The 26,754-nt window shown below is 39.2% G+C and overlaps 1 protein-coding gene across 1 annotated transcript; it reads left to right on the top strand.

Annotated features, from left to right (window-relative positions):
• Nucleotides 1–758: 758 nt before the first annotated feature.
• Nucleotides 759–26,754, top strand: LOC117296489 (mitogen-activated protein kinase kinase kinase 4-like). Its single transcript, XM_033779448.1, has 24 exons — nt 759–859; nt 2,399–4,466; nt 7,157–7,308; nt 7,949–8,060; nt 8,848–9,006; nt 10,001–10,158; nt 10,556–10,663; nt 11,058–11,157; nt 11,857–11,940; nt 12,750–13,028; nt 13,793–13,942; nt 14,133–14,294; nt 15,648–15,781; nt 16,628–16,709; nt 17,219–17,294; nt 18,780–18,965; nt 19,319–19,615; nt 19,828–19,901; nt 20,928–21,044; nt 21,659–21,818; nt 22,476–22,595; nt 23,781–23,893; nt 24,585–24,764; nt 25,096–26,754. Coding segments are annotated over exons 1-24 (5,112 nt in total). The 5' UTR covers nt 759–857; the 3' UTR covers nt 25,135–26,754.

Genomic DNA, 26,754 nt, shown 5'->3' with positions numbered 1-26,754 from the left:
AGTTGAAATTGTTTGTTTTGGAAGTTGTTTCTTTCAATCAAAATGACAAAATTCTACTTGGATGTTATATAAAACAAATAATGAATGTTTTTCATTCGTGCAATGGTGCGAATATGTTCATTCGTTGAAAGCTGGAATGTTCCATTCAACTCGGCTCCGCCTCGTTGAATAGAACATTCCATCTTTCAACTCATGAACATATTCGCACCATTGCACTCATAAACATTCATTATGTGTATACTAATTCAACAGGATGATTGTTGTTTTATGGGGTCGACCTTTTACAGGAAATGCTAATCTGCACTACCTGCCAAGCTTCCGATTCCAGAACTTCCGTTTACACTGAAATTGTCTGTGGTTTAAAGGTCAATGCCAAAGTCACTTAAGTTGGCCCTTTAAACTTTCTCTTTTACATAGTCCTCCATGCACTGTATATGTACAACACATGGTGTGTTATGTAGGACCTATCGTGTTATGTAGGACCTATCGGGATACTTCACTTGATTTAGTACTGTTGGTACCTGGTACGCATTTCGTGTCACGCGCGTGCACACAACATTGTGTGCACAGTGGTGCGTACCTCGCCGGTGCATCGGTCCGCGACACGCGTCTTGCCCTGTATTATAGCATGCACAAGTGCGGACTCCTCTCGTCGGATCGTACGCCGGGCCGGACGTCGTACGTGTACAATGTACTATACAGTACAGTATCTTTGGTGGTACGTCCAGCATCGCACACTAGGCAGTGCAGTACTAGAGTACAGCTGCTGTGAACATGGGCGCCTGCTGGCTGGGTGATTCGATGAGCTGCTTTCTTCCTCATAACGACCCAATTTGAACCCTTGATTACAGATCAAAATGTAAGTTCCGCTTGTTAACGAAGTTTGACATGCTATGCGTGTATCTTGGCAATTATAAGATTGATGACTATTGTGGTAATATCGTGTTTCAAATCAATTTTGTTTTCTATCAAGTTTTACATTCACAATCACATTGATTGTATTGTTGTACTTGTAGGCTTAATGTATTTTTTTAATATGGCATGCCTAGTTTCCGGACGATGCCGGTAACATTGTTTTTTTTTTGCGAACAGGATCAGAAGGAGATGCAATGGACTGGTTCCTGGCTTTGTGTTTGTTTGTTTGTTGGTTTGAATGATCTTCCAATCAAGTTTTTCATAGTGTACTTCACTTTCAATCATTATGATTGATGAATGAATCTGAATGCTGTTGTGTGTTGGTTTCCTGCTCATTCATGCATGCTTGTTTCCTGTAATTCTGGTAATTTTTATTATTTTTTTATTGTTGTACTTTTGTCAATAAAGTTGAATTTTTTTTAACCCACTACTTGGTTTGAAAAGTAGGTCATGTGTTCTTTGTCTGTCAAAATAGTTCATGTATCCATCGGTGCACTCTCCAGTCTTGAGTCTAGCCGGTGATAAATCGGTCCAATCCACTTCATCACATGTTTTGTGTATAAATCAAACGAATTTTGACAGTATGAATTTTGTCAATGATCTTGACAACTTGCTCGTTTTCGAAGCGCGCATACCACATTCTCATCATTAGTCGGGTTCCTTGGGTAGCAGTTGGTCGCTCGCACCATTATTGATATTTGTAAGTGGTAATGGGAACTCGACAAAAAACAAAAACGAAAGATTTTTATATCAGACGTGCTGGGGCCAAGGATACGGAGTGGATTGGACCGATTTATTGGGCTATCTCTCCTGCCCAACTGACTCGTCAGTACTACAGTAGTATTGTTATGCAAGCCATGATGCCATTGGGGTTTTCCAACCAATTGGCCTAGCCACTGTGGCACTATAATTAATGGACCACCATAGAGTTATATATAAGAACTAGAGGGCGCACGATAGATGCTTCGTGTACAAACGCCACGGGACCGCAAGATGACAAGCGCGTCATTCTGCACGCGCGTTGAATATGAAATACACGTTTGAGTTTTTTTTTATTGAACGCTCACGCGATGCTGTTTGTTCAACTTACAAAATGGCCGCACAAACACACGCTGTGAGATGCCAGTTTTGTCAACTTAGAAAATGGCCGCCTGTGCGCATGCCGAGGCGCGTATATAGGCCAGTGCGCCCTCTAGTTCTTAAATATAACTCTATGGAGACCACCAACCTCTTATCATTCATACTATCATGGTACATGTATCATGATTGGTAGAGCATCCACTTTAATAAGTGCAAGAATGTAGAATGACCCAGTGCGTAATGATTTACAACAAACAAACAGGGTGCACATAAAACCAATATTTGCATCCAAGGTACTCAAACCTAAGAATAAGCAAGTCAGTTTCCTTCTTATGAGATTCAAGCAGTCTGTTATTTTGTGGTTTTAATAACGCATTTTCCTTTGCATCATTTTTGTTTTCAGGGATAACGGCCTAGTGGATGGTGATCTCCCGCACGACATTCAGTTTCATGATCATCATGACAACAGTCTCCTTAATTCCTTGGATCTTAACAGCAGCTTGGAAGACGCACAAGATGGGGATGTAGATACCACACTGAACCATGTCAATGCAGGAGTTGACTATGTGCCTAATGGGGGGGCTTACAATAGTATCCCGGAGGAAGATAACTTCAATTACCTTGATGTTGATCCTGGGTTTGGGGCTGGTACCACACCACCAAGGAATCACCGGGAGGAAATTAGGAGACATAGTAGATCTCGACAGTCACCCAAGCCTCTCCGGCTGAATATCCCTAAACGGGAAAGCTTCAATGCTGGAAACCGCAGGAATCTGGTGAGGATGGATAAAGTGGATGAGGGAGAGGCTTTTATTCATCCTGTCTTGGGAAGCACAGCCATGCAACAGAAACGTAAGAGCATCACAATGGAAAGGAACCATCAGCGAGAGTATAAACACTGCTCCAATAGTGGTGATGCTGCAGATGGCCCAGGGATTCATATACCCCAAGCTGGCCACAGTTTCTTCGATCCTCTTCCATCACCCATTCCAAAGGTTGACTCTAACATCTTCTTCCGCAGCCTGAACTCACAGCAAGTAAGTCAAAGCCCCCCAGTCTCACCACCCGTTGTCAAAACTAAAAAACATTCCATTGGAAAGGCTCAGTGTCCGGAAGATCGCATTAGCTTTCATCGTATTTTCTCTGAGATGATTCGCATCGGAGGTGCTAAAAAGGATGCAGTGAGTGAAAACAAGAATGTTGTCAGTCAGCAGAAGAACTGGTTTCAGACCGAGTGGAATCAGCTCTTGTGGTTGGGGATGAAAGCCTTTCAAAACAGTATCAGCATGATGGAGGAGGACCAGAGGCTTATTGAGGCCCGGGAAATGATTCCTGATGTCCTCAAATCCATTTTGGTCTTTAAGTTTATTTCCTCACCCTCAAAAGGCAAGGGTCCAACACGGTGCACACTCAAACGTTTTCACAAACGAAGGCTGCTATCCTCTGGTGAGAATCTGTCAATGGGAAACCAGGGTGATACTGGATCTGATTCTGATCGGAGTGTACGAAGCTATGACAGTGAGCCGCAACAGGCCTGTGACACATGCAGTACACCTTTCTTGAATCACAGAGGCAGCATGGGTGTGGGTATGTGCATGCCGCTCAGTGCAGCATTAACCACTTACATCCAGAGTACAAGACAAGCTTGGAAACAAATTTCAGCCATTATGATACAGCTTGAAGAAGCTGAGCAGTTGTATCCAACATTGAGGGCGCTCCATAACGACTACCCGTTATGTCAAATGCAGGACTTCAATAGACGTATAGAGACCCTTAATATGTGGTTAAATGTCACAAAGGATCTAAGCCATAAAATTGACCAGGCTGCGCTGATGCTTGGAGTAATGGACATTGAGGGGGTTTTCTGGCCAGGAATCCTAGAGAATGAGTCGGATGAGGAGGACATAGAAAGTGCCAAAACAAATGATTTGATCCAAGTTCCATCCCCAGTGAAGTCCACAGTCGTCAAACCAAACCCAAGACGATTATTTGACGTTCCGGAATCATGTAGTTCCAGAGATTCGACAGACACTGAAGACACAACAGTTGAACTGACACTAGATCCAAAAGAAGAAACTAAACTCCAAAAAGCACCTAAACAGAGATCGCGGTCGGTGACATTTGACATACAAGATAACGAAGATGCTGATGATGAGAATGATGACAGTGGAGGTGAATCTTCACAAAACAATCAACTACATAGTACACCAGCCTACAAAAGTCCCATAGAGGACTCCCCTCGCCTCAATCGCATTTTCAGTGAATGCCATTTCAGCTTTGACTACAACTCGGCCACATCGATGTATCGGCCATTTGTCGACCGAAGCCTAAAACATAGTGGACTTAAGAAAATGACTGCATTGTTGTACAGGCTTCTTGGTACAACGCTACAGCGGACCAAACAGATCCTTCAGAAGCCATTATGTGTTGAGGAAACGTTAACCCCGAAACGCAAGCAGAGACCTAGCAGTGTGAGTTCATTTTTGTTTTTGTAAAGCCCGGTTCATAAAAGTACCTCTGCGAATGCGAATGCAATACAAATGTTGACGTCACAAGATCGCAACAAATAATTTGAAATAGTTGACTTGTGCTCAACTCCTTCGAAAAATTTGCTGCAAAAACAGCCATATGAAGTCAAAATTCAAATCACATTCGCATTCGCAGGAAGTACAGGTGTATGAACAGGGCTTTATTTGTGTAGCTCATGTAGCAATGTTTGACCTTAGTCCCTTGCAAAGATCTTAACCAGATTGTTTTTACTGTTGTTTTGAACAGTCCTGACAGTGAGTACTGATTCTTTCTAGGGTATTGAGGTTGGCAAGATTTGTCAAAAGCAATTATTGTAAGACCAGTAGTGTAACGGAAATGCTACAGGACCTCAACTGGGACCTCAAAGACGCCGCACCATGGCTAGAGACTTTACTACACTTAATAAAGAAACTCACTCCATAACTCCATCCAACATTAGTAATCTTTGCTGCAACCAACGGAATAGACCAAGAACTCATCAAAATCAGACCCTAAATTATAACGCCATCTCATCTAACAAAGACTGCTACTGTTACTCCTTTTATCCAAGAACAATACCAATCTGGAACTCACTCCCGCCACAAGTTAAAATCAGCTGACGCCTATAACTTTAAGTGCCTCCTTGAAAATATAAACGTTTAGTTAGGAGAATGCATGCATGAGGGTCGGGTCTGCACGTTTATACCCCAGTGGCGGCGGTGTGTGCAGTGAAGACAAGACAAGACAAGACAATTCCCCTCAATCCACTTGGCAAAAGTAAATCAAACCAAAGTTTTCGGTTCAACCTGGGAAGCTTTAGGAAAGGGATCACCGCAATATTTTCTTAGCTTGTCAATAAAAAAACCACAATATGAGTAATCCCTCTAATTTGTAACTTTTAATAATTTTAACTTGGATTCTCTCCATGTGAAATTTTCACATGTATTTGATTTGTTTGCACTAGCCATAGGCCCTACACTTCCTTTTAAGGAAAACTTACATAATCCCTTAAAAAAAACTGCACTACCATTTCTGCTTTCAGTTTTAATTTTATGAGCCTTGGATTTGTACATAATGCAGATCGGGTTCCTTTTTCATAAGTTAAGGGTGTACTTCCCTTTAAGAGTCAAGTATCTGTTCCCATTTCCTGGTAATGCTCATAATGTATTGATCAGTTTGTACACACATGTTTACACGTACACAACATACAAAAGTATGAAATATTAATCCCATACCTGTTTATACAGCATTTTAGTTTCATATTTGTTGGTAATTAGAGAGGCTAATAGTGATACTGCCTTAAATGCGAAGTTTCATTCAACATGCATTTTAATACAAACTGACACAATGACCCTAGCTCGAGCCTCCAATCACACAAAGACACATTTGGGGTGAGGGGGGGGGGGGCTACATTTGCACAATGAATACAATAGGGGGGAGGGGGTATGCCCAATATGGAACACTTATTTTTGAAAGCATAAGTAACGCCATAGAAATACTGTTTAGGACTTCACCTTTGGGTGGGTATTGTAGGTTGTTATGGTATTGTCCTTTTGCTCTATGTTGTCAACTTGCCTTGGTTTAACTAAACTTGTTAGAGTAAAACTTTAAACGAAGACTTGTTAGGCCATATTAAGTGTACAAGTGTACAGTTTACATTACCCCAACCACAAAAAGTATTCATTGGCTAGAAGAGTGAATCACAAATAATTGTTTAGCCTTTGAAATAATCCACATTGTTCCTCTGGTTTTGTTGTTGTTATTGTATTTGTAAGGACAGATCTACAATTGACCAGGGGTCAGTGGGCCGATTATATTATTAAAGGATGTTTGTTACGCTGCATTGTCCATTATGCCATGTGATGGGACAAAGTATAACAAATCAACTTAAAGTATATTTGTTGTGACCCCCTTTATATATATTTTCCCAAACTTGTTTTAAGTCAAAATATTGCTGAATATTGGGCATGCCCAGAAAAACAAGCGTGGCTCATGATACATGTAACACTAGTGGAACGAGAGGAAATTGTGTCTTCCCATAACCTATACAATGCATGTATGATAGCAATGAAAGAAAGACGTTTTGGTTCCCCCTATATTTGTCCATAATAAGTGTTCTGTGTTCATTTACCTGCACTACCAATACTAGTAGAATACAATGATCTACACAAATATGTCTCGAATTGGCACGGTTTTCTTTTTACCTCAAGGTTCAAGGTTCAAGGTTCATCTAACACAGTCGGCCTATAATTTTGACTCCCATAAATGGCCGACCGTGTTAGTTCGCGACGCAAAAGGAAAACCGTGCAATTTTGAGTGATACTTATATTCTACTTTTAAAACATCTTTCTAACCATGCATTTCAAAACAAAAGATTTCAAATGCTTTTTATAGACCAACTCGTCCGATCCAAGACAACGTGTTCCTTTAATTAATGTCCAATCTGAAGGTCAAAGCTATGGTAAAGTATCTTACTCGAGGACACAAGTGCCATGACTGGGAATCCAACCCACACTCTGCTGATCAGAAACACCAGAGCTTAATTAAGTCCGCCCTGGTGATCATCACACGCCAGAATGTATCTGTACATTCAGTTACTAATTTATGAATTAATTCAAAAAGTTTTACTGTCAATTTCTTATTACATGCCTAGGTGGATTATGATATCACATCAGGGCGACCATTACCTTTTACTGGCTCCATAGTGGAGGAAGCAGATCAGCTTGAGCAGCAGCAAAATGATATCTTGTCCCTTCATGGAGCATGGAGTACTGAATTCCAAACGATGGGTCTGCCATCCTTCATGTAAGTTTCTACTCTGCTAAGCAAACAGTTCCTGGACAAGTCACAAACATACACATTACACAGCATTTTGGCTGGTAACCTGTTTCTGCTCAGTGAGATTTTTTTGGGCTAATCAATTTTGTCTAATGGCACGTCTGAATTGGCTCTGGCTGTTGCTAAGGGCGTTGCTGTAACCACGATTGCTTCATAAAGTTGGGGAGGTAGTGCTTTCTGATCTACCAGCCAGGCTTCTGATTGATGATATCCAATCCTACATTCGTATGGACTGTAAAGGGGGGTAATCTGTTTCAGCCCCTGGAGTAGGTGGCAACAGCCCCTGGAAAAATAGTTGATTGTAGCCCACACCTGGAAGTGGCCTTCAGGCCTTGTGTGTCTGGTGACTTGCATAAAATGCTTGTTCACATGACAATCAAGCAAGCTGATAAATCGGACACAGTCAAATAAAATTGGGTTGAACATGTTTTGAATGGTATGAAAATGAAGATGTCCGCACTGTGTGATTGAAGTGTATTGAAACTATTCTGCTTTGCAAATCCAGTTCCCTGAATAAATGTGCAAGTTTCAGAAGTTGGTTTCAGTCACAATCCTTGTGTTGAATCCAAATGGCAGACATCAGAGATGTTGTTTTTATCTTTCGCAGTTCAGCATTCTTGTTTTTGTTACGGATCCCGTTGGACATCATGCATGAATGTTTACGTTTCCGACTTGAGAACAAGCCAGCTGTGGATCCCTCTGCTCATAGTATCCAACAGGTAATTAAAACATAATTCAGTTCATAAAACATCCTCAATGTAACCCTTTAGGGAAGTTAACATGCATTTTATTTATTTGATATATTCAGAAACATTTAGGGTGAAAATATAAGAATAAATGACAAGAGCAAAACTTGAATGTGATCTTTGGCGCTGTACCACCTGAGCTATCTATCTAGCCCTATGTTGGTGGTCTATTTTCTCACTGGCACCCTTCAAACAAAGATATTGACAAAATAGGGAGACCTATTGTATGTTGTGTAATGCACATAAATAAACCTGTCGCTACACTCATCGCGATGAGAAGGGTTTCGCTCCGGTGTTTCTGGCATTGGTTGCTGAATGCTCCGCAGCACCTTGTAAAACCCTTACAAGGTGCTGTACAAATTGGTGTCATAACTCAACAACAAAAAGTGCCTCGAGTACCTTATTGGTAGATAAGTGTGCTATATAATATATTCATAAATACCCCAGACAGTTTCTCTACTCCTATTGGTGGAGAGTGCATCACGTGGGGGTGTTTAAACGGTTGATAATGACCAGCTGGAGCTGTTAATAACCGGCTAGCTTCCGCCTAGTTTCCAAGTTTTTGGAAAAAGATTTCAAACCTCGAACTTTCAATTGTTAAAGTGCCTAATAAATGTATTTTTTTTAACAAAAGGGCATTTATGAAAGGGAATAAAAGAGTAGTGACTCGTTAATGTTATTAATGAGTATATTCAAAGCTAGTCCAAGTAAATTGTGATATATGCAAGAATTAATAACCAAGTTGATATTTTTTATACAGTTAATATTTGAGTGCAAGGAGGTGATCCGCTCATCAGTTCATATGAAACAGTATTATCAGAGTATGACAACTGCTGTTATGCCAGACGACCCAAAGGCCCAAGAGCATGCTGAGAGTGATATTGAAGAATTTGAGAATGATCTACAAGAAATGCTACGGGTAAATAAATCTGACTCAATTTCATAAAGTCATGTAAAGCAGACATTTTCTGCTTACTGAGCAGCCAAAAGTAAAATGTGTATTTCATAAACACTGCTAGCCGTAACCAAAGCAAAATACACTCTAGCTTGCCAGTGGTTCTTGTAAGCAGATGAGTGACGCAACCATGGAAATCCATTGTGAATGCGAACATGTATTGTCAAATCTTCAAGATCGTTGATTTGCTTACAAATGTTTTCTGCTTTAGTAAACACAAACAAATCATTTCCAGGTAAACAGCTATATGAAATTGGGAACAGATCTCTTGCTGATTGTGAGAAATATGGTTGCATTATGGTTACATTGATTTGAAGACACTGGACACTATTGGTAATTGTCAAAGACCCGTCTTCTCACTTGGATCTCAACATATGCATAAAATAACAAACCTGTGACAATTTGAGCTCAATTGGTCGTCGAAGTTGCGAGATAATAATAATAATATCTTCAGAGTGTGGGTCCCAGTCGTGACAATTGTGCCCTTGAGCAAGATACTTTACCATAATTGCTTTGCCCTTTAGATGGGACATTAAGCTGTATCTCCTGTGTAGTAGGATTGGTACTTCACATAAAAGAACCCAGCCGTCGATTTCACCAAAGTCTTCTTAACTTGGGATTTATCCTAGGACTTGGGACGAGTTAAGTTCCGTATGCAAAGACGTGGGGCGTACTTAACCCATCCTAAGTTAGGACTGGTTACTCGTCCTAGCTCGAGATAGGATTAATCCTAGCGTTTCGTGAAATCAGCTGCTGATCACTTAATGTGGAAGAGTAGGGGTCAACCCAGTGTTTCTGGTACACATTTAAGCATTATTATTTACAGGGTTACTCAGGTGTGCAAGCTACTGTTTTCAAATTCACTTCATGATGTTTCATCACCAGAAATAATATAATAATAATTTTATAAGACGACCAGTTATTTGTGTTAACGTCAATCCCTTTAACTCTCTTGCAGTCTTACTTTGAGTATCTACATAGCTGGATCTTGATGCTGCAGAAACTCCCCCAGGCTTCAATGAGCCTTAAGAACATCCTGGAAGAGGAGTGGGACTTTACTAAGGAAATCTGCCCCCATGTCAGAGGTGGAGAGGCTCAAGCAGGCAAACGATTCTGGTTTGTTAAGTTCAATTTTCCTCTGCATCTTAATATTCATTCATTCCTTGAGACCTTTTAAGTTTTAGGTGGGTTCAATTAGCTTTCCCGGATTGACCTGAGTCTGACCACAGTCTGTTTGAGTAGCTTTGACATCCCTGTTGTGGCTCAGCCAGGTCAGACCCAAGTACCTGGCTTGTGAAGTGGGTTACTTGGGGCCGACCCTGGTGCATGATGTCACAACGAAAAGCTTTCTCAATGGCCACAATATGGTTTGTAATTCAGTGGGACACTTTCAGGAAGTTTTACACTCATTTTCACTCTTAAAACAGTGACTTGTGAGGAGTAATTATATTTTTTATAATTTTGTTGTACAATTCAGTTTAATAATCTTGTTTGCTATTATTTTATTAATCAGCATCATGGCCAGTAATCTCCTTGAATCCACTCGAGATTATCTGGAGGTTGGAGTAGATGAGGTGAGCTCCATATATCAAGACAGCCAATCACACGGTGACACTATGAGGTAAGACAGCCAATCAAATTGTGACTTTGTTAGGTAATCTAACACACCGTTACAGACAGGCGCACCAGAGTCACGCTGAACCAAATAGATTAGGAGCGACTTTAGGTCGACCCAAATAATTGTTGGTTTCAGACAGGCGATCTTAATATAGGCGATCTTAACATAACATTTACACATCTATTGATGTGAATTTAACCATTTTGAGGCAGAAAGGGAAAGTAACAAATAACATGTATAGTTTCAAAACTGCAATTAAATCTTTTTATTTATATTGAGTTAGCAGATTTAGTTATAAAGCCTGTTATATTTAAAGAGTTTACCAATGACATATCAATTGCTTAGCTCTTTTTTTAAATGGTAAAACCTGAGGTACTTTTTTGAACCTTTATCTTAGGCGTATTATCATCAACTCTTGTAAACGGTTCAAGTGTTTATTTCATGAGGTACGAGAGAGGGCATCTAAGGCTCTTGGTTTTGCTAAGATGCTGAGGAAGGTAAGCCATCCAAGAAAATTAAATTTGTTGTACTATAATTATTTTCATGAAATAACTGCTGAGTGATTCTTAAGGGTAGTCATATTTAAGCATCTATAAGCAACCACCATACTTCTACCCGGAAATGTTTTGCTTGTTTACACTTCCACCGATGTGAAGGGTTAAACAGGTCGTCTTTACCTTACTCTTCCAGAACCCTATTGTGCATCTTTGAAACAGTTTACAACAAAATTGCTGAAACTACTGATCTATTTTTAAAAACATAGTTTTTGTTCAATCAATGTAATCACAGTTAATTTCGTTCTTTTCTGCCTTTTTCAACCTATTTCTTTGTCTCTCTTTAAAGTGCATAGGGCTATACAATGATGTGCACTATATAAGTATTGTCTATTATTATTATTATTATTATTATTATTATTATTATCATTATTAGTTTTTGCATATTTTTTTGTGTCTGATCATTACACTGTGTAATTTTTTTCAGCATTATGAAAGATTGTAACATAAATTAAAATTGATGCTCGGGGATGTAGGCAAATTTGTGTTAGTTTTGTTCTTCATTGACGACAATACCGTGCACTGTGTACTGAATGTGTTAACTGAAATCCAATTTGGTAGGATGTGAGCTTAGGCACTTCCTGCATTGTAGGATATCCTTTGAATCAGTGTTGTATTTCTTATATTGTATTTTTCCCTCAGGATTTGGAGATTGCTGCTGAGTTTCAGAAGTTAGTTTCTACAAAGGAACTGTTAAGAGTCCTCAAGAAATCGGATCATATTAAGGTTGGTGAAAGAATCAACATTAGTTTTTAAGGATACAAGTCATGTTATTATTATTATTATTATTTATTCGACCAGAACAACACAAAATGTACAAAAACATGTAAAACAACAGCACATAATAAATATGTACAAAATTACATGAAAGCAAACACAAGAAATACACCAAATAACAACTTAAAACAACTTAAAAGGGCCAGTACAACATTAATGCAACTAACCGAAGACGAACAAAAATGTGCAAATCTGCTCTCTATGAAAGTTTTTGAGGGTGTGTTTGCTTGTTTAGAGTTGATTTGAACTGTTGTGATACCCATGGGCTTGCAAAATGTCCTGGAAAATTGGTGTGTCTTTTGTTTTGCCTATAAGAATAATCGGTTCTTATATAGCGCTTTAGCTTAGTGCATCAACATGTGCTTAATGTGTTTCTTTAACAGGTTTAATAAGTTTTCAACAATGAGAACCATGTAAATAGTATTGCACCATGTCAGTAGTATTGGTTCTTAGGAGAACTGGTGGTGTGACCAATCAACGTTTCAATTATTTTGTTTTGATCATCTTCAAGAGAATTCCACATTCTCCTGAAGTCGATCAGAGCAAACTGATCGTACTCTGAGTTGTTAAACAGCCTCCTCGGCACCACTACTACGCAAAAGAGAAATATGCCCATGGTGTCACCGCAAACCTTACTTGAGAAAACATCTGCTTATAGTCTAAAGAACTCTTTCCCTTTGGAATAATTCATTCCTATTTCCAAGCTTTGGGCTGATGACGTTTTGTATGTAACCATCCACATCTTGTATGCTACTCAGGTTAACACTGGAGCAGACATCAATGGCCATCTGATGTTCGTCCCTAAGCACTTGCAAGACGACACAGCCCAGATTCTGCAACTTTTAGATGACCTTTGCGGACGTGAGGATATGCCCCTCATACCCAACGATACCTCCATTGCAGACAGTGTGGGGTACCTCCTCTTAGTCAGGTGCTCAGATGGGGACATTGTAGAGGGCCTGTATCCGGACTGGGAAGAACCATGTATCCACGTTGTACCAGACGCAGAGACTACCATTGCTCTCTTAGATATACAGGTAAAAACATCTTCTGTATTTACCCCTTGCACGCGCGTCACACGTAGCGACTGATGCCACGCTCACCATGCTGGTGGGCAGTTGGGTTTACGTGTAATAATGCGCGTCGCCTAAAATGCACACTTCACTGCATAACGGACAGCATAGAGTTACATAAAAAAACGCACAGTGAAATTGCCCACCAGTATGGCGCATTCAAGATTTTTCAGACGATAAGGTCAGGTGAAATGGGTCAATAGACTGTAACCTTGGGTTTGTGGCTGGCACAAAAAGTAGTTAAGCCAAACAAAATTCTGCTTAGCAGAATTAGGTTACCAGTCAAAATAACATACGATATGTACAAGTTGTGACTGGTATCCTGCTCATTCATGCTTAACAGAAATTTGTTAAGCAATATTTGCTGCTTAAGCAGCTCCTTGAAATCGGGCCCTGGTCATGCAGTGACTGGTTTCTCATACTATTATTGCCTAGTTATTACCTCTGCGAGACTGTTACGCTACCCCTGCTAATTACAGGATTTAAACTAGCCTAGTCTAGTCTAGAAAGCCTGGGTCTTGGAGTTTGAATTCCACCAATGAAGTATGCTGTGGTATGTTATTCATCAGCAGGACGAGCACTGAGTAGACCGTACATATCACACATGGGTGTGAAGCTAAAACCAAAAGAATTTTAATTGTTACTGATTCACTTTTAATCACAGTCTGTGGTTTAATCACATGATGTCAATTTAAAGTGTTTTTTGTTTGTTTTCGTTATTCAACTAGGTGAAGAGTTTGCTCTTAGTTGTAAACCACTCGTCACAGCTTCTTGGCCAGAGGAAAGCCTTTGAGCAGGCTGTAGGTAAATCTGCTATCCTTACCAGTGATCAAACATCAAGTCACAACACTATAGCAGAGGCACTGGATGAGTTGAAGGTATTTGTATATTGTGATATGGAATTATCACGAAAACATTTCTCAAAATAAGTTATACTATCAACAGCTGCAGTGCCTCCCCTGAGTAAGTTTTTATAGTCTTTTATGTTTGAGTATTTACCCATATTTTGCCCTACCATTTAACGTATTGATATTTATTGAGGTAATTTTTGTCTGCTCTCCCATCCAGCAAAATGCCCTGAACCTGTGTCAAACTACTGTTGAGACCATTGACTTAGTGGATAAGAATCTGAACATCGATGCAATCCAAGAAATTGAAGAGACTGAGAAGATTAACATGCTGTCATATTTCAAGGAGACGATGCACCAGTGTTTCTCTGTTGGATTTGATGTGAGTTGAATTGTAATAATAATAATAATAATAATAATAATGAGAACTTATAAAGTGCACAAATCCATCAAAGTGCTCATGGCGCTAAATACAAAGAATAATATTTACATGTACAATAACCAAAATTGAAATGTAAGCCTAAGCTAAGAAGAAATCCAGAACATGTTGAAGAGAAATACAATACAAATGAAATATCAAAGAAAACGTCGAAGGGTAGAAATCAAACCATTTTCTCAAATACTTGGTTGAAAAGATGTGTCTTAAGGTTTTTCTTAAATTGTGTTAAAGAAACAGATGATTTTACTAGTGCTGGCAATTTGTTCCATAGGCGTGGGGCAGCATGAATGGAACCAGTTGTTTGAGCTTGGACTTATTCTTGTAAAAATGGTATCTAAATTCAACATTCAGAATCAGTTCTCCTAGGTAATTCCAAATAATTTTCTGGTGACACCCATGGTGTTAAAAACACCAACCTGAACATTTTGTTGTGGAACTTGACTAGAGGGAGTCAAGACGGCAAACATTTATATTATAATTAGCAGAAGGGTTTATTGTTCTCTTTTGAGGAATTTTGCTCAGTGGTTCCCTCATACAGTTCCAAGGAAAAATGCGTAGGAATTAGAATGAATGATTTTCCTAAAAAAATTGTCCAGATTCATGTGTAGATTATGTAGTAAACTGCCCTGGTCTGGTCAGGAGCTGTCGCTTATCCTTCAAAATACTCTACTCTACGTTTACTCAGCAACAGCAACAACAACAACAGCAACAACAACAGCAGTAACAGCAACAGATTACAACAACAATTACTAACAATGTCAAGACGACAGCTAATTGCTACTTAAAGATCACGAGTCACATATTATTTTCTTGTTCTCTATTTTCTTAAAGCCATTTCGGAACATAAATTTTTTTTTAAAGTTCACAGATTTACAAATAACTTACAGGGTTTACAGAAGGTAATGGGAAAAGACTTCTCTTGAAATAGTATTCCTTGAAATGCTTTACTTTTTGAGAAAAAATTAAAACAATTATCAATTCTCGACAACGAGATGTACATAGACATGTTTTATATAATAGTTAACTTTCCCATCTTTTTGTACATAAATTTTTTAATACATATTTTTATTACTCGTTTTATTACTTGTATTATGGACCACAGTAATTATTTTGCTTTTGTTTCTCCTAGCCCATCTGGAAGTATTTTTTGTATTTTCATGTATTTTTGAAATGGCTGAATAACTCTGATCCAATTGTATTACCAAGCTTCATACTAAATCCATTCAGATTTAACAAAACAATGCAATGAAATTGTGTAGAAATAAGATTTGCTCTGTGTTTTCCCTCCTGTTCCAGTATCACAAAGAAGTGACCCGCTTGCTGTCAGGAGAGGCAAGGCAGAAACTAGCCAAGTCCATCCAGAATTTGGCCCACATGTGGATGAAGTTTGTCCTTGAAACCTGTGAGAAGGGAAGGGGTACTAGACCAAGGTATACTAAGATGTTTAAATTAAGTCAGTCTGGCACCTGTCATCAGTGAGTTAAAGACACCGAACAACCAGTATTCTTACTTGGTGTATCCATACAAATGCATAAAATAACAAATCTGTAAAAATTTATCATCAATTGGTCATCGAAGTTGCTAGAAAATAATGGGGAAAAACACCCTTGTTGCACAAGTTTGTGTGCTTTCTGATGTCTGAGAAAGGCCCTAATCTTGAAGTCTTTCTCAGATTCAATACTTTAGTGAGAAATTACCTCTTTCTTAAAGACGACATTACTTCAGAAGATGGAGTCGTTTCTCACAGTGTTTTATGCTATAAACAGGTGCTGCTGTTTACTGAGGAATTCAATAGCCAATATTGAGGTATTATTTTGAGTTTTAAACCGCGAGGGAAACTGACTGGGTAATAACAATAAATCAACTTTGGGGTGAGCAAAGAATAATTGAGGATTTTAACCTGTGACTTCTAGGTTTATATGTTAGTGTTCTACCAATAGAGCACACCGCCTATGAGTGTCGCTCCCTGAACAAAAATAATGACAAAATAGAGAGACTGCTAAAATAGGACTCAGTAGCTTAGTTGGTGAAGTACAGTTTGTAAACCTGGCAGTCACGGGTTCAAATCCTGCTCTGGTTAGTTTCTTTTCTTTGTTCACCTCAAAGATTACTTTGATATGCCTGTTTAAGGTTGTGAAAAAGTGCTATATAAAAACAAGTTTTATTACTACTAATATTATGATTACTATGATTATTATAACTATGATTGATGATGCTTACTACCTTTGTGCTGTCTGTAGTCTATATGTTAATACCCTGTTTATTTTTTGTTGTAGTTGGGCAAACCACGGCATGGATTTTCTGGTTGTGGCCAGTGAGCCTAGAAATGTGGCACATCTATCAAATGAGGATTTTCTTGTAAGTTACAGCAGTTTATTTATTTTAATGACAACATAATATGTATCATCTCAACATTCGCAAACTTTGAATTATTTAAACGTATAAACAGTGCACTTCAGCAGTATTCAATCTAATGTTTTTTCGGATGTTAACAATTTTTGAGTCCATTGGGTGTTGCATTCTAAAATGCCCCAGACAACCCAATAGACCTTTATCATGCTGTCACCATCTTGGTCATGTTCCCTGTTTCCAATAACAGTAATGAATGCTACATTCAATGCGCATGGCACCAGACTATTATTTCGTCCAGCCTCAGTTTGGTTACAACAAGTTGGAATGGAGTTAAATCAAGACGACCGCATCGTGATAAAAGTCTAAATCACACAAGCTCCCTCTATTTCCTTAAAAAACTAAAAAACAAATTCTCGATGGATATTCATAACACTTCCTTAACCTACTTGAGTTGGCTTCATTATTAATCATTGGTTTAATTAATCGTCATTATGTTTTGACCGTCTCTTCTTCAGGATATGAAACATCTTATGAATAAATGCATCTCTCACATCATTGGGACGGAGGATAAGTCCTGCTCAAATAGCCCAGGTATTTATTCAACTTAGTTTTATTCAGTGGTTACTCTAGGCTCTCAAAAGCTCTCTGGAATCTATAACCCTGGGGTCGATTTCACTAATGTCTATGTTTGCGATCATCGCTAACACACTTGCGATGAGATCGCTAACGTCAAATTCATCGCAATTGCGATGTCGCTAACTCTGCGTTTCACTAAAGTCATCGCAATTGCGATGACGTTAAAAGGGAAATAAAGTTTTTGTACGAGGCTAAAGGTAGTGACCTTTGACATCCCGCAACAAAATCGTCGGTCGTCGCTCGAAATGAAATGGCATTGTGCAGTTTATATGTAAATCGTTGTCATGTTGGTGCACACGTACGAACTATTGTGGACGATGTTTAGGCACTCATTTACAAAGGGTTAAAGCATTTATAGGCCTATGGCCTCTATTATAATTTTAGATTTTAATAAACAGTTTTCGTAAATCTGTTGTAACGGTGGGATTGATGAAAATTCTGACATATCTGTCTAATAATACCATGGAGGAAGAAATAATACCAAGCTTCACACTGTCAATTTGCCAATACATTACACATTATTTTTTTCTAAAAATGATGGTTAAAATAATCGAACCCATATAGTATCTCCTTTTTACCGATATTAAGGGGCTCTTTGCTGCAGTTGCGTCGCTGATAGTTGTCATCGGCAATCTGAGTCTACCTGGTAAAAGACCGCAAGACTAAAATAATGTAGCGCCACTCATTTTACTCTAAATCACGGACAATTTATACGTCAAAACGTACACCGCTATAGCTATAAGCACATAATGGCGCGATGTATCATAAGTTTGCAATGAACTTTTACTTTGCGACCACTAACATGTCATCGCAAGATTGTCATCGCTAAATAAAACTTTGCGACGAGTATATTCATCGTTAAGTTTTAGTGAAATCGTCGGCTAAAAATCCATTGCTAAGTTGAGATGGATTTCAGATTTAGCGATCGATTTCGGCGTTTGCGATGACCAAAACGCGTTAGTGAAATCGACCCCAGGGGTTACCAATTGGTAGAAATGGCATCATTTCAACATACCTTTAAATTTGTATATAAGTTTTAAAAAATTTCGTTAGTGTTGATTCCCACCCCTGAAAATTGGATCTCCATATAATGTGGTTGATTGAGCATGCTCACTGGCTAAGCTTTGCCATCTGAGTTTCATGTTACCACAATATTAAGATGCACTGCATTCTTAGATCAGCCGACAGACAAACCAACAGATATTGGTTGCCTGTGCGATGGTCTCAGACATTCCAAAGATCAGACAACTTTGAAAGCATCGTGTTCATTTATCTGTTGTCTTTATTTTTTGGGTCGTTCCTTTAATGCCATTTTAATTATGTTTTACTACAGACTTTTAAATGTGTTACTGTTTATGTAACTCTGCTGCTGGCAGGGGTTTGAATAGTTTTTTTGTGTGTGAAACAATTGAATGAGTTTATCTGCTTTGTGATCAACAGCCTTGCCGGTGACTAGCCCCATGTTAGAGGGAAGTCATAAACTAAACAGAGCCTGGTCCAAGCAATCTCGTTCTACATCAGACTCCACTCCATCCCCGGTACCCTTCATAGATCATCTTCAATCCACCAGCACTGAGAGATACATGTCGCTGGTACCCAACAATAGCCCTACTGAGGATAAACAAGGTTTGAGCATGTCTTGAATGATAATTTAGTAATGATTTGGGGTTGAACTAAAGCAAATTGACGAGAGCAGGAATTTAAACCAATGACCTCTGGATTCATATGCCAGCGCTCTACTAACTGAGCTATCTAGCCCTATGTTTGCATTTTTTCGGGGGTGCCAGTCAAAAGCCTTACAACTGTTACTTGCTGTGTAGCCAGTGATCACACCCAAGTATGCGATACAACTGTAATTGAATAATAATAGACATTCATTATTTGCTTACAAACCAAGAATCAAAGTGACTTAGATGATAAATAGCCCTGCTGTCGGGTCTTAAGCATTCCAATTGTGTTTTTATCCTTACATTTGGCAGAGCCGTCCTACCCTAAGTATGAAAAGCGTCCCAGCCCGTGCCCTCTGTCCCCACCCCAGGCAGCGTCAGTTGCTCGTATGTTTCGCTGCATCTCCAAGGACAGTTCCGAGTCACTGACCAAGCTTGACCGGTGGAGTCGTGTCCGCGGCAAGCTGCAGCAGCTAGATGAGCAACGAACTAAAAAACTGCAAGACCTGCAGATGATTGGACGGCTGAGTGATAGACGAAGCAATAATGAGGTGGTTAATATCAACTGTAAGAAGGTGACATTCAGCTGGCAACGAGGGCGCAAGATTGGTGAGTTCATTGGACAAGATTCTGTTCCTTTCTTTTCTAACTGGTCAACATCAGCAGGCGAGTTAAGATGACTACTCTAGAATGCAGATATGTTTTTACTCGATAATTCTGCCAATAAATCAGACCCCCAAAAATATATGACCCCCACTTTTTTTAATAGTCCGGCTTCAAGTTTGACTGTCTAATTTCCATTTGTCTGTATTTGTTACCAGGTGAGGGACAGCGTGGTACTACTGTCTACTCATGTATAAACATGGATACTGGAGAGACAATAGCCATGAAAGAGGTAAGAGTTCTTATAGGGTGGCCAAGTGTGCCCATAGTCTTCAAGTGTCTAATCTTAAATTTTTAATGAGAAGTAAGGTTTGGGTCCGCGATCTTTGGACTTGCTCTCTTTTCTAAATTTAGCTTTTAGCTAAAGAGAGCACATTTCTGTTGGTACTGCTCTTTACTTTTGTTTAGAGCATGGCTTCCTGATGTGCAGCATTATGTAAGTTGCGCTCCATGTAACACTTTAGGCAGTACAAAGCTGCAATCATAATGAACTAGTGCTGTTGCAACACCTGAATGTCAGGGGTGGCCGATAACAAGAAGACAACAAGAAGATGGCAGAATCCTTTAACAGGAGTGAATTATTGTAGAGCTGGGTTGGTACTCTTAAAACAAGAAATAGAAGAACAAACATTTGGAAACTAGTTAACATAGGCAATGGGGAAAGTTTGATCTTTGACCAGGTTAATGGTGTTGGCCCGTGGATGGGTTATCAGATGTGTACATAGCACAGGGTTGGTTTATAGGCCTGGGTGGGTGCATAGAAAAGGATGTAGAAGGAGAGGCTTGAGTATAATGGGAGACTTTGTAACAGACTTACCAGGTAAATTTACATTGTTCACGTAGTTCTGAGCATGCACATAAATTGGAGAACAATGGATTTAGCCGCTAAGTCTGCTGCTACCTATTGTCCCAGAAAGTCTACCATTGGAGATTAATAGACTGATCCAGTAGGCTCCGCCCACGACGCACATGTGAGCAAGCACCGGTGGGGCTCCCCAATGCCTTTCTGCACAACTCTGCCGCGCGCGCCAAGATACGTACACAGATACGTATACGTGTCGGACCTTATTTGTCGGACCTTCGTTTCGTTGTGATTGGTCAATAATCAATGGGGCGGAGCTTAATGGATCGGTCTATTGGGTTAAGGTTTGAAGGAGGCTGTGTCTTTGTATTGACAGCTGGATTGAGGCCATACACTATCATCAGATATATGGTTATTTGAAAGTGGACTTCATAAATTGTATTTTTATCCCATCAGATGAGATTTCAACGGAACAACCACAGCGTTATCAAAGACATTGCAGATGAGATCAAGAACTTTGAAGGGATTAGGCATCCCAGCCTCGTCCACTACTATGGGGTTGAAATACATCGGGTAAGATTTCCCATCGCTTTAGGTTTCTCAGCTTTGCCATTGAAAATTTAAAAACACAGTTTTTGTACAAGCAGAGCCCAAATTCATAGAGCTGCTAAGCACAAAATTTGCTTAGCATGAACATTTTGCCTCGATAAAAACAGGATTACCAAATTTCCACGTGATTTTCAGAATAAGCAAACAACAGCTGAATACCAGTAACAAGCAATATGTAACAAATGGAAGTTTGGTTGGTAAACCTGTTTCTATCAAGGCAGAAATTTCATGCAAAGCAAATTTGTGTGCTTAGCAGCTCTATGAAATTGGGCCCTAGTCTCTCTGAAGCTGAGTTATATAAGAGGGACAAGCATCCACAAGGAAACATCACTTTTTTAATATCTTAATCAATGAGTTAATCGACTAATGCTACTGTTATAAATACCAATAGACATCATCATTAGAGGCAAATTGCATTTTGGCTTTGAGGCGCACAGGAGACGCTTTGTTCACTAGCCAATGAGATTTGTGAAATGTGCATATAAGCTGCATTTCATTCCTACTCGAAACGCAGGATGTTGTGTTCCAAATTTTCCTTAAAGATGACAGATTCATGTTGTATTGCAATCCATCTACAGGAAGAGCTTCTTATCTTCATGGAGTACTGTGATGAAGGGACAATAGCCGAGGTTGCCAAAGCTGGCCTGCCAGAGGAGATGGTCAGACGATACGCACAAGAAATAACTGTTGCTATCAGTGTCCTTCATGAGCATGGAATTGTACACCGAGATATCAAAGGTGAGCCAAAATTCCAAGCGATTAATGTATTAAGGGTTGTTGTCAAAAAGAATCAATGTAATTGGATATAAACTCTCAACTGTCAAATTTTTGTTAAATTCCGGTTGGACTGTATTTCAGTTTAATTCAATTTAATTCATCGACATTTATTTCCACATGGCTAAGCACTTAAGAAAAACTAAACAATTGATACAAGAAAACAACTCTCGTCTCCATTTGTCCCCGGCCATTCGGGAATTAAACTCAAAGCGCATGCTCAACCAAGAACATTACTAGCGTATCAATACGTCATCTATTACATGATAACTTGCCACCAACAACCTCATGGACAACTTTTAAAAAAAACATGTTTCTTTGATCTCCAGTTGGCTGTTCGGGAAGTCTGTATAGGTTTTAAGAGTCATTTCACCTAAATACTGGACATATGTGTCCACGGTCAAAAAATCAATTTGTTTTGTTCTAATACTTCCTGGGTGGAAGGGCTTTGATGTGCAAGTAAACAAAGTTACCTTTTGAAAACAATATATAGCCCATTGCCATGGTAACAGCTCATTTTGTGTTTTGAGCATTTTAGGTCCATTTGGGGGTCTCTTATAAAAATATATGCAATTATACAGTCAAAAACATATCATATTAACTGACTTTGATTTTTTACAGGTGCTAATGTTTTTTTATCTTCTGATGGACATGTCAAATTGGGAGACTTTGGTGCTGCAATCAAATTGCAAAACTCAAAGACAATGTTGGGAGAGCTCACAACATTCACAGGAACAGCAGGTATAAATTAATTCTTCAATTTTACAATTCTCTTTGTCATAATAAGCAAAACTGGAATTTGAAGTTATTTTATTGTTGGAAAAAAACCTAGCAAATATTATCAAAGCATACTGATGGAAAACTGAGTTGTTACACTACTGGGTTTTTTCAGAATCACATAAACTCATAGGAAGATTTTCTAGTACAGGGTGCAGTTACAAACCTTACTAGATTGTATCTCCACCATGCAAAGTTTCAAATCCTATATGCCCTACTCATGTACATGGTGTTACTGCAAACCTTACCAGATTGTATCTCCACCATGCAAAGTTTAAAATCCTACTCATGTACATGGTGTTACTGCAAACCTTACTAGACTGTATCTCCAACATGCAAAGTTGCAAATCCTACTCATGTACATGGTGTTACTGCAAACCTTACTAGATTGTATCTCCACCATGCAAAGTTTCAAATCCTACTCATGTACATGGTGTTACTGCAAACCTTACTAGATTGTATCTCCACGATGCAAAGTTTAAAATCCTACTCATGTACATGGTGTTACTGCAAACCTTACTAGATTGTATCTCCACCATGCAAAGTTTCAAATCCTACTCATGTACATGGTGTTACTGCAAACCTTACTAGATTGTATCTCCACCATGCAAAGTTTCAAATCCTACTCATGTACATGGTGTTACTGCAAACCTTACTAGATTGCATCTCCACCATGCAAAGTTTCAAATCCTACTCATGTACATGGTGTTACTGCAAACCTTACTAGATTGCATCTCCACCATGCAAAGTTTCAAATCCTATAGGCCCTACTCATGTACATGGTGTTCTGCAAACCTTACTAGATTGTATCTCCACCATGCAAAGTTTCAAATCCTACTCATGTACATGGTGTTACTGCAAACCTTACTAGATTGTATCTCCACCATGCAAAGTTTCAAATCCTACTCATGTACATGGTGTTCTGCAAACCTTATTAGATTGTATCTCCACCATGCAAAGTTTCAAACCCTACTTATCGACATGGCGTTACTTCAAACCACACTAAATTTGATCTCCACCTTAACAATTTAGAAATCCTACGTACAGATATTCACATAATTCCAAAATGTGGCAAGATGCATTGTAACCACAATTCACTTTGGAGTGTTCAATCTTTGACATTTTAAAACTTTGAACTCTGACCCTCAGCTTACATGGCACCAGAGGTCATCACTCAGACGGGTAAAGGCAAGAAGGGTTATGGTAGAGCAGCCGATATCTGGAGTTTGGGGTGCGTGGTTGTTGAGATGGCAACAGGAAAGGTACAAACAAATTGTTTTATCAATTATTGATATGAATGATTACTATTGACACTGGTACAAATTTTCTCATGTGTGAGAAAGCTTTATACGTCATAAATGTTAAACGCAGTGGACACTATTGGTAGTTGTCAAAGTCTAGCCTTCACAGTTGGTGTATCTCACCATATGCATAAAATAACAAACCTGTGAAAATTTGAGCTCATTCGGTCATCAAACTTTCGAGATAATAATGAAAGAAAAAAACACCCTGTGTTGTGTGCGTTTAGATGGTTGATTTCGAGACCTCAAGTTGTAAATCTGAGGTCTTGAAATCAAATTCGTGGAAAATTACGTCTTTCTCTAAAACTATGGCACTTCAGAGGGAGCCATTTCTCACAATGTTTTATACCATCAACCTCTCCCCATTACTCTTCACCAAGAAAGGTTTTATGCTAATAATTATTTTTAGTAATTACCAATAGTTTCCACTGCCTTTAAGCTTAAAGACAGTGGACACTATTGGTAATTGTCAAAGACACGCCTTCTCACTTGGTGTATCACAACATAAGCATAAAATAACAAGTCTGTGAAAATTTGAGCTCGATTGGTCTTCGGAGTTGCGGGTAAATATGAAAGGAAAAAAACACCTCACCATGCAATGCCTCAAATCCCATATTTTGAAAAGTTCATTCCTTTTCTTCTTTTTTGACAGCGCCCTTGGCATGAATTTGACCATGACTTCCCAATCATCTTCAAAGTTGGTGATGGTGCTATACCATACATCACAGACAATATCAGCGCCGAGTGTAGAGATTTCCTCTCCAAGTGTCTCGTCCATCAACCCATGGAGAGATGGTCAGCCAATCAGCTTCTGGATCATCCATTCCTAAAGGTGAGTCCAGGGCCCAATTTCATAGAGCTGCTAAGCACACAAATTTGCTTAGAATGAAATTTATTCCTCGATAAAAACAGCATTACCAACCAAATTTCAACGTGATTTTCAGAATAAGCAAACAACAGCTGAATACCAGTAACAAGCAATATGCAACAAATGGAAATATTGTTGGTAATCCTGTTTTTATCAAGGAAGAAAATTCACGCTAAGCAGATTTTGGGGCTTTGCAGCTCTATGAAATTGGGCCCAGATTTATTTATTTATATTTTGCTGTTTTGAACCGAGATGTTTTGGCACAACGGCTGACTTTAGTTTTCACTTTCCGCAGGTCAACACTGGCATTAATTATGAGTACGTCGGTTTGTAGTCGTCATAGGAACCCAAGGGTACCAGAGAATGTGAGTATCAGTTACACAAAGGAGATGCCAGTCAAGGAGCAAGTTTGAGTGCGCAAATTTAGTTGACTACTGACCAGCAAAATACATGCGCAGTGACGGACTCGCTTGAACGACTTGTTTTGAGGCCTAGTCAACCATCCGTACCACGGTATTCAACACTTCATTGCTATCCGCGTTTTCTCTATAGTGTCGCAGGTTCCCCTCTGCGTTTTACACATGTAAGCATGGAACAGGTTATCGGGACCACGGACGAAACCATGGTCATGAGGTTGGTTCCAAATGGTCGACCACAGTAGTCAACCAATGGTCGACCAGCCTCGGTGCGAGTCAAAATTGGCAACCTTTAGTTAACCACGGAGCGCACTCGACTTTACTCAATGTTGTCTACTCCTTGCTCCTTATGGATTATGGAAAAACTCCTGCAATATCCAAAGTGACCTCAACATTCCATTTTTAAAATACCCTCAGTGCCTATAACTGCAAAGCCTAACTTTAATGCTGGTCCACACTGTGATGGCAGCTAGCCTTTCAATAGAAGAATAAAAGTACAGAGGAAATGTTGCTGAATGAAATGCTGTAGAAGTTTTTCAGGAATATATTGTGTACGAAATCAGTGGACATTCCTCCAAACAACAGTTGGGAGTTCCCTGTTTATCATATGATGTGAGTGTTCCATGGTGACCGCCTTCATGTAGAGAAATTTCCCTATTCCGTCAGTGGTCCCAGCAACATCTATGGCATGAATGAAGCAACATGGCGTGTAGTGGCAGAGCGGTTAAGAGCACTAGACTCAAACTCTGCTGTTTCTGATCATAGGTTCATACATGGTTAAAAGGATGACACATAACACATGTTCCACCAATCAAATGATAATGATAAAAAATATATGTGTACACACAAGGTGCCAGACTAAACTGTACATTGGGTTGTGCTGCATTTGGACTGAAAATTGCATCCAGCAACCACATGCACAAGGAAAACTGGTCCCTTCAAGTCGCAACTCTGTCAATACACAGTTCTGTGTTAAGTTGCATTCACAGGAACATTTATTGTGAAGGTTGGGGGGGGGGGGGCTCTGTTTAATATATGCATATTACACTGCCTATAATAGTGTTTTATACAGACAGGATTATTATGGCTTTCATATAAAAATGTATATCTTTTACCATTTTGTGGCTTTTGGGGGCCTCGGTCATTGTCGTAGTAACAAAACATATGTAAGGAAGTATTTATCTTTATTTTTCATGAGATGTGTGTTTAGTGAAGTTTAGATCTATTTCCAAGTGTCAATTTGATCACTTTCTAAATTTAGTCTTAAGTATACATGTAGCGCATTTTACAATAGTGTATCATTGCACTTTACGTTGGTGCCCAGGTTATTAGCTAATAACATTCCTGTAATCTTTCTCAGCTTTCTTGGGAGTATACAACCTGGGTAACCATAGCGCTTCAAAGGCTTTTTAAAACACAATATCAACCTCTATACCCCTTGGTGCTTAAACACATGACCTCAACATGAAGGGCAAATTAGGCCGTGTCCGAAACGGCGACTTCGGCTACAGATACGGCTAGATCGCGCGCGTCTGCTA

The sequence above is a fragment of the Asterias rubens genome, chromosome 11, assembly GCF_902459465.1.
Source record: "Asterias rubens chromosome 11, eAstRub1.3, whole genome shotgun sequence".
Lineage (NCBI taxonomy): Eukaryota > Metazoa > Echinodermata > Asteroidea > Forcipulatida > Asteriidae > Asterias > Asterias rubens.
Note: the sequence above shows the minus strand (reverse complement) of the source record. Positions and strands in the feature narration are given on the sequence as shown.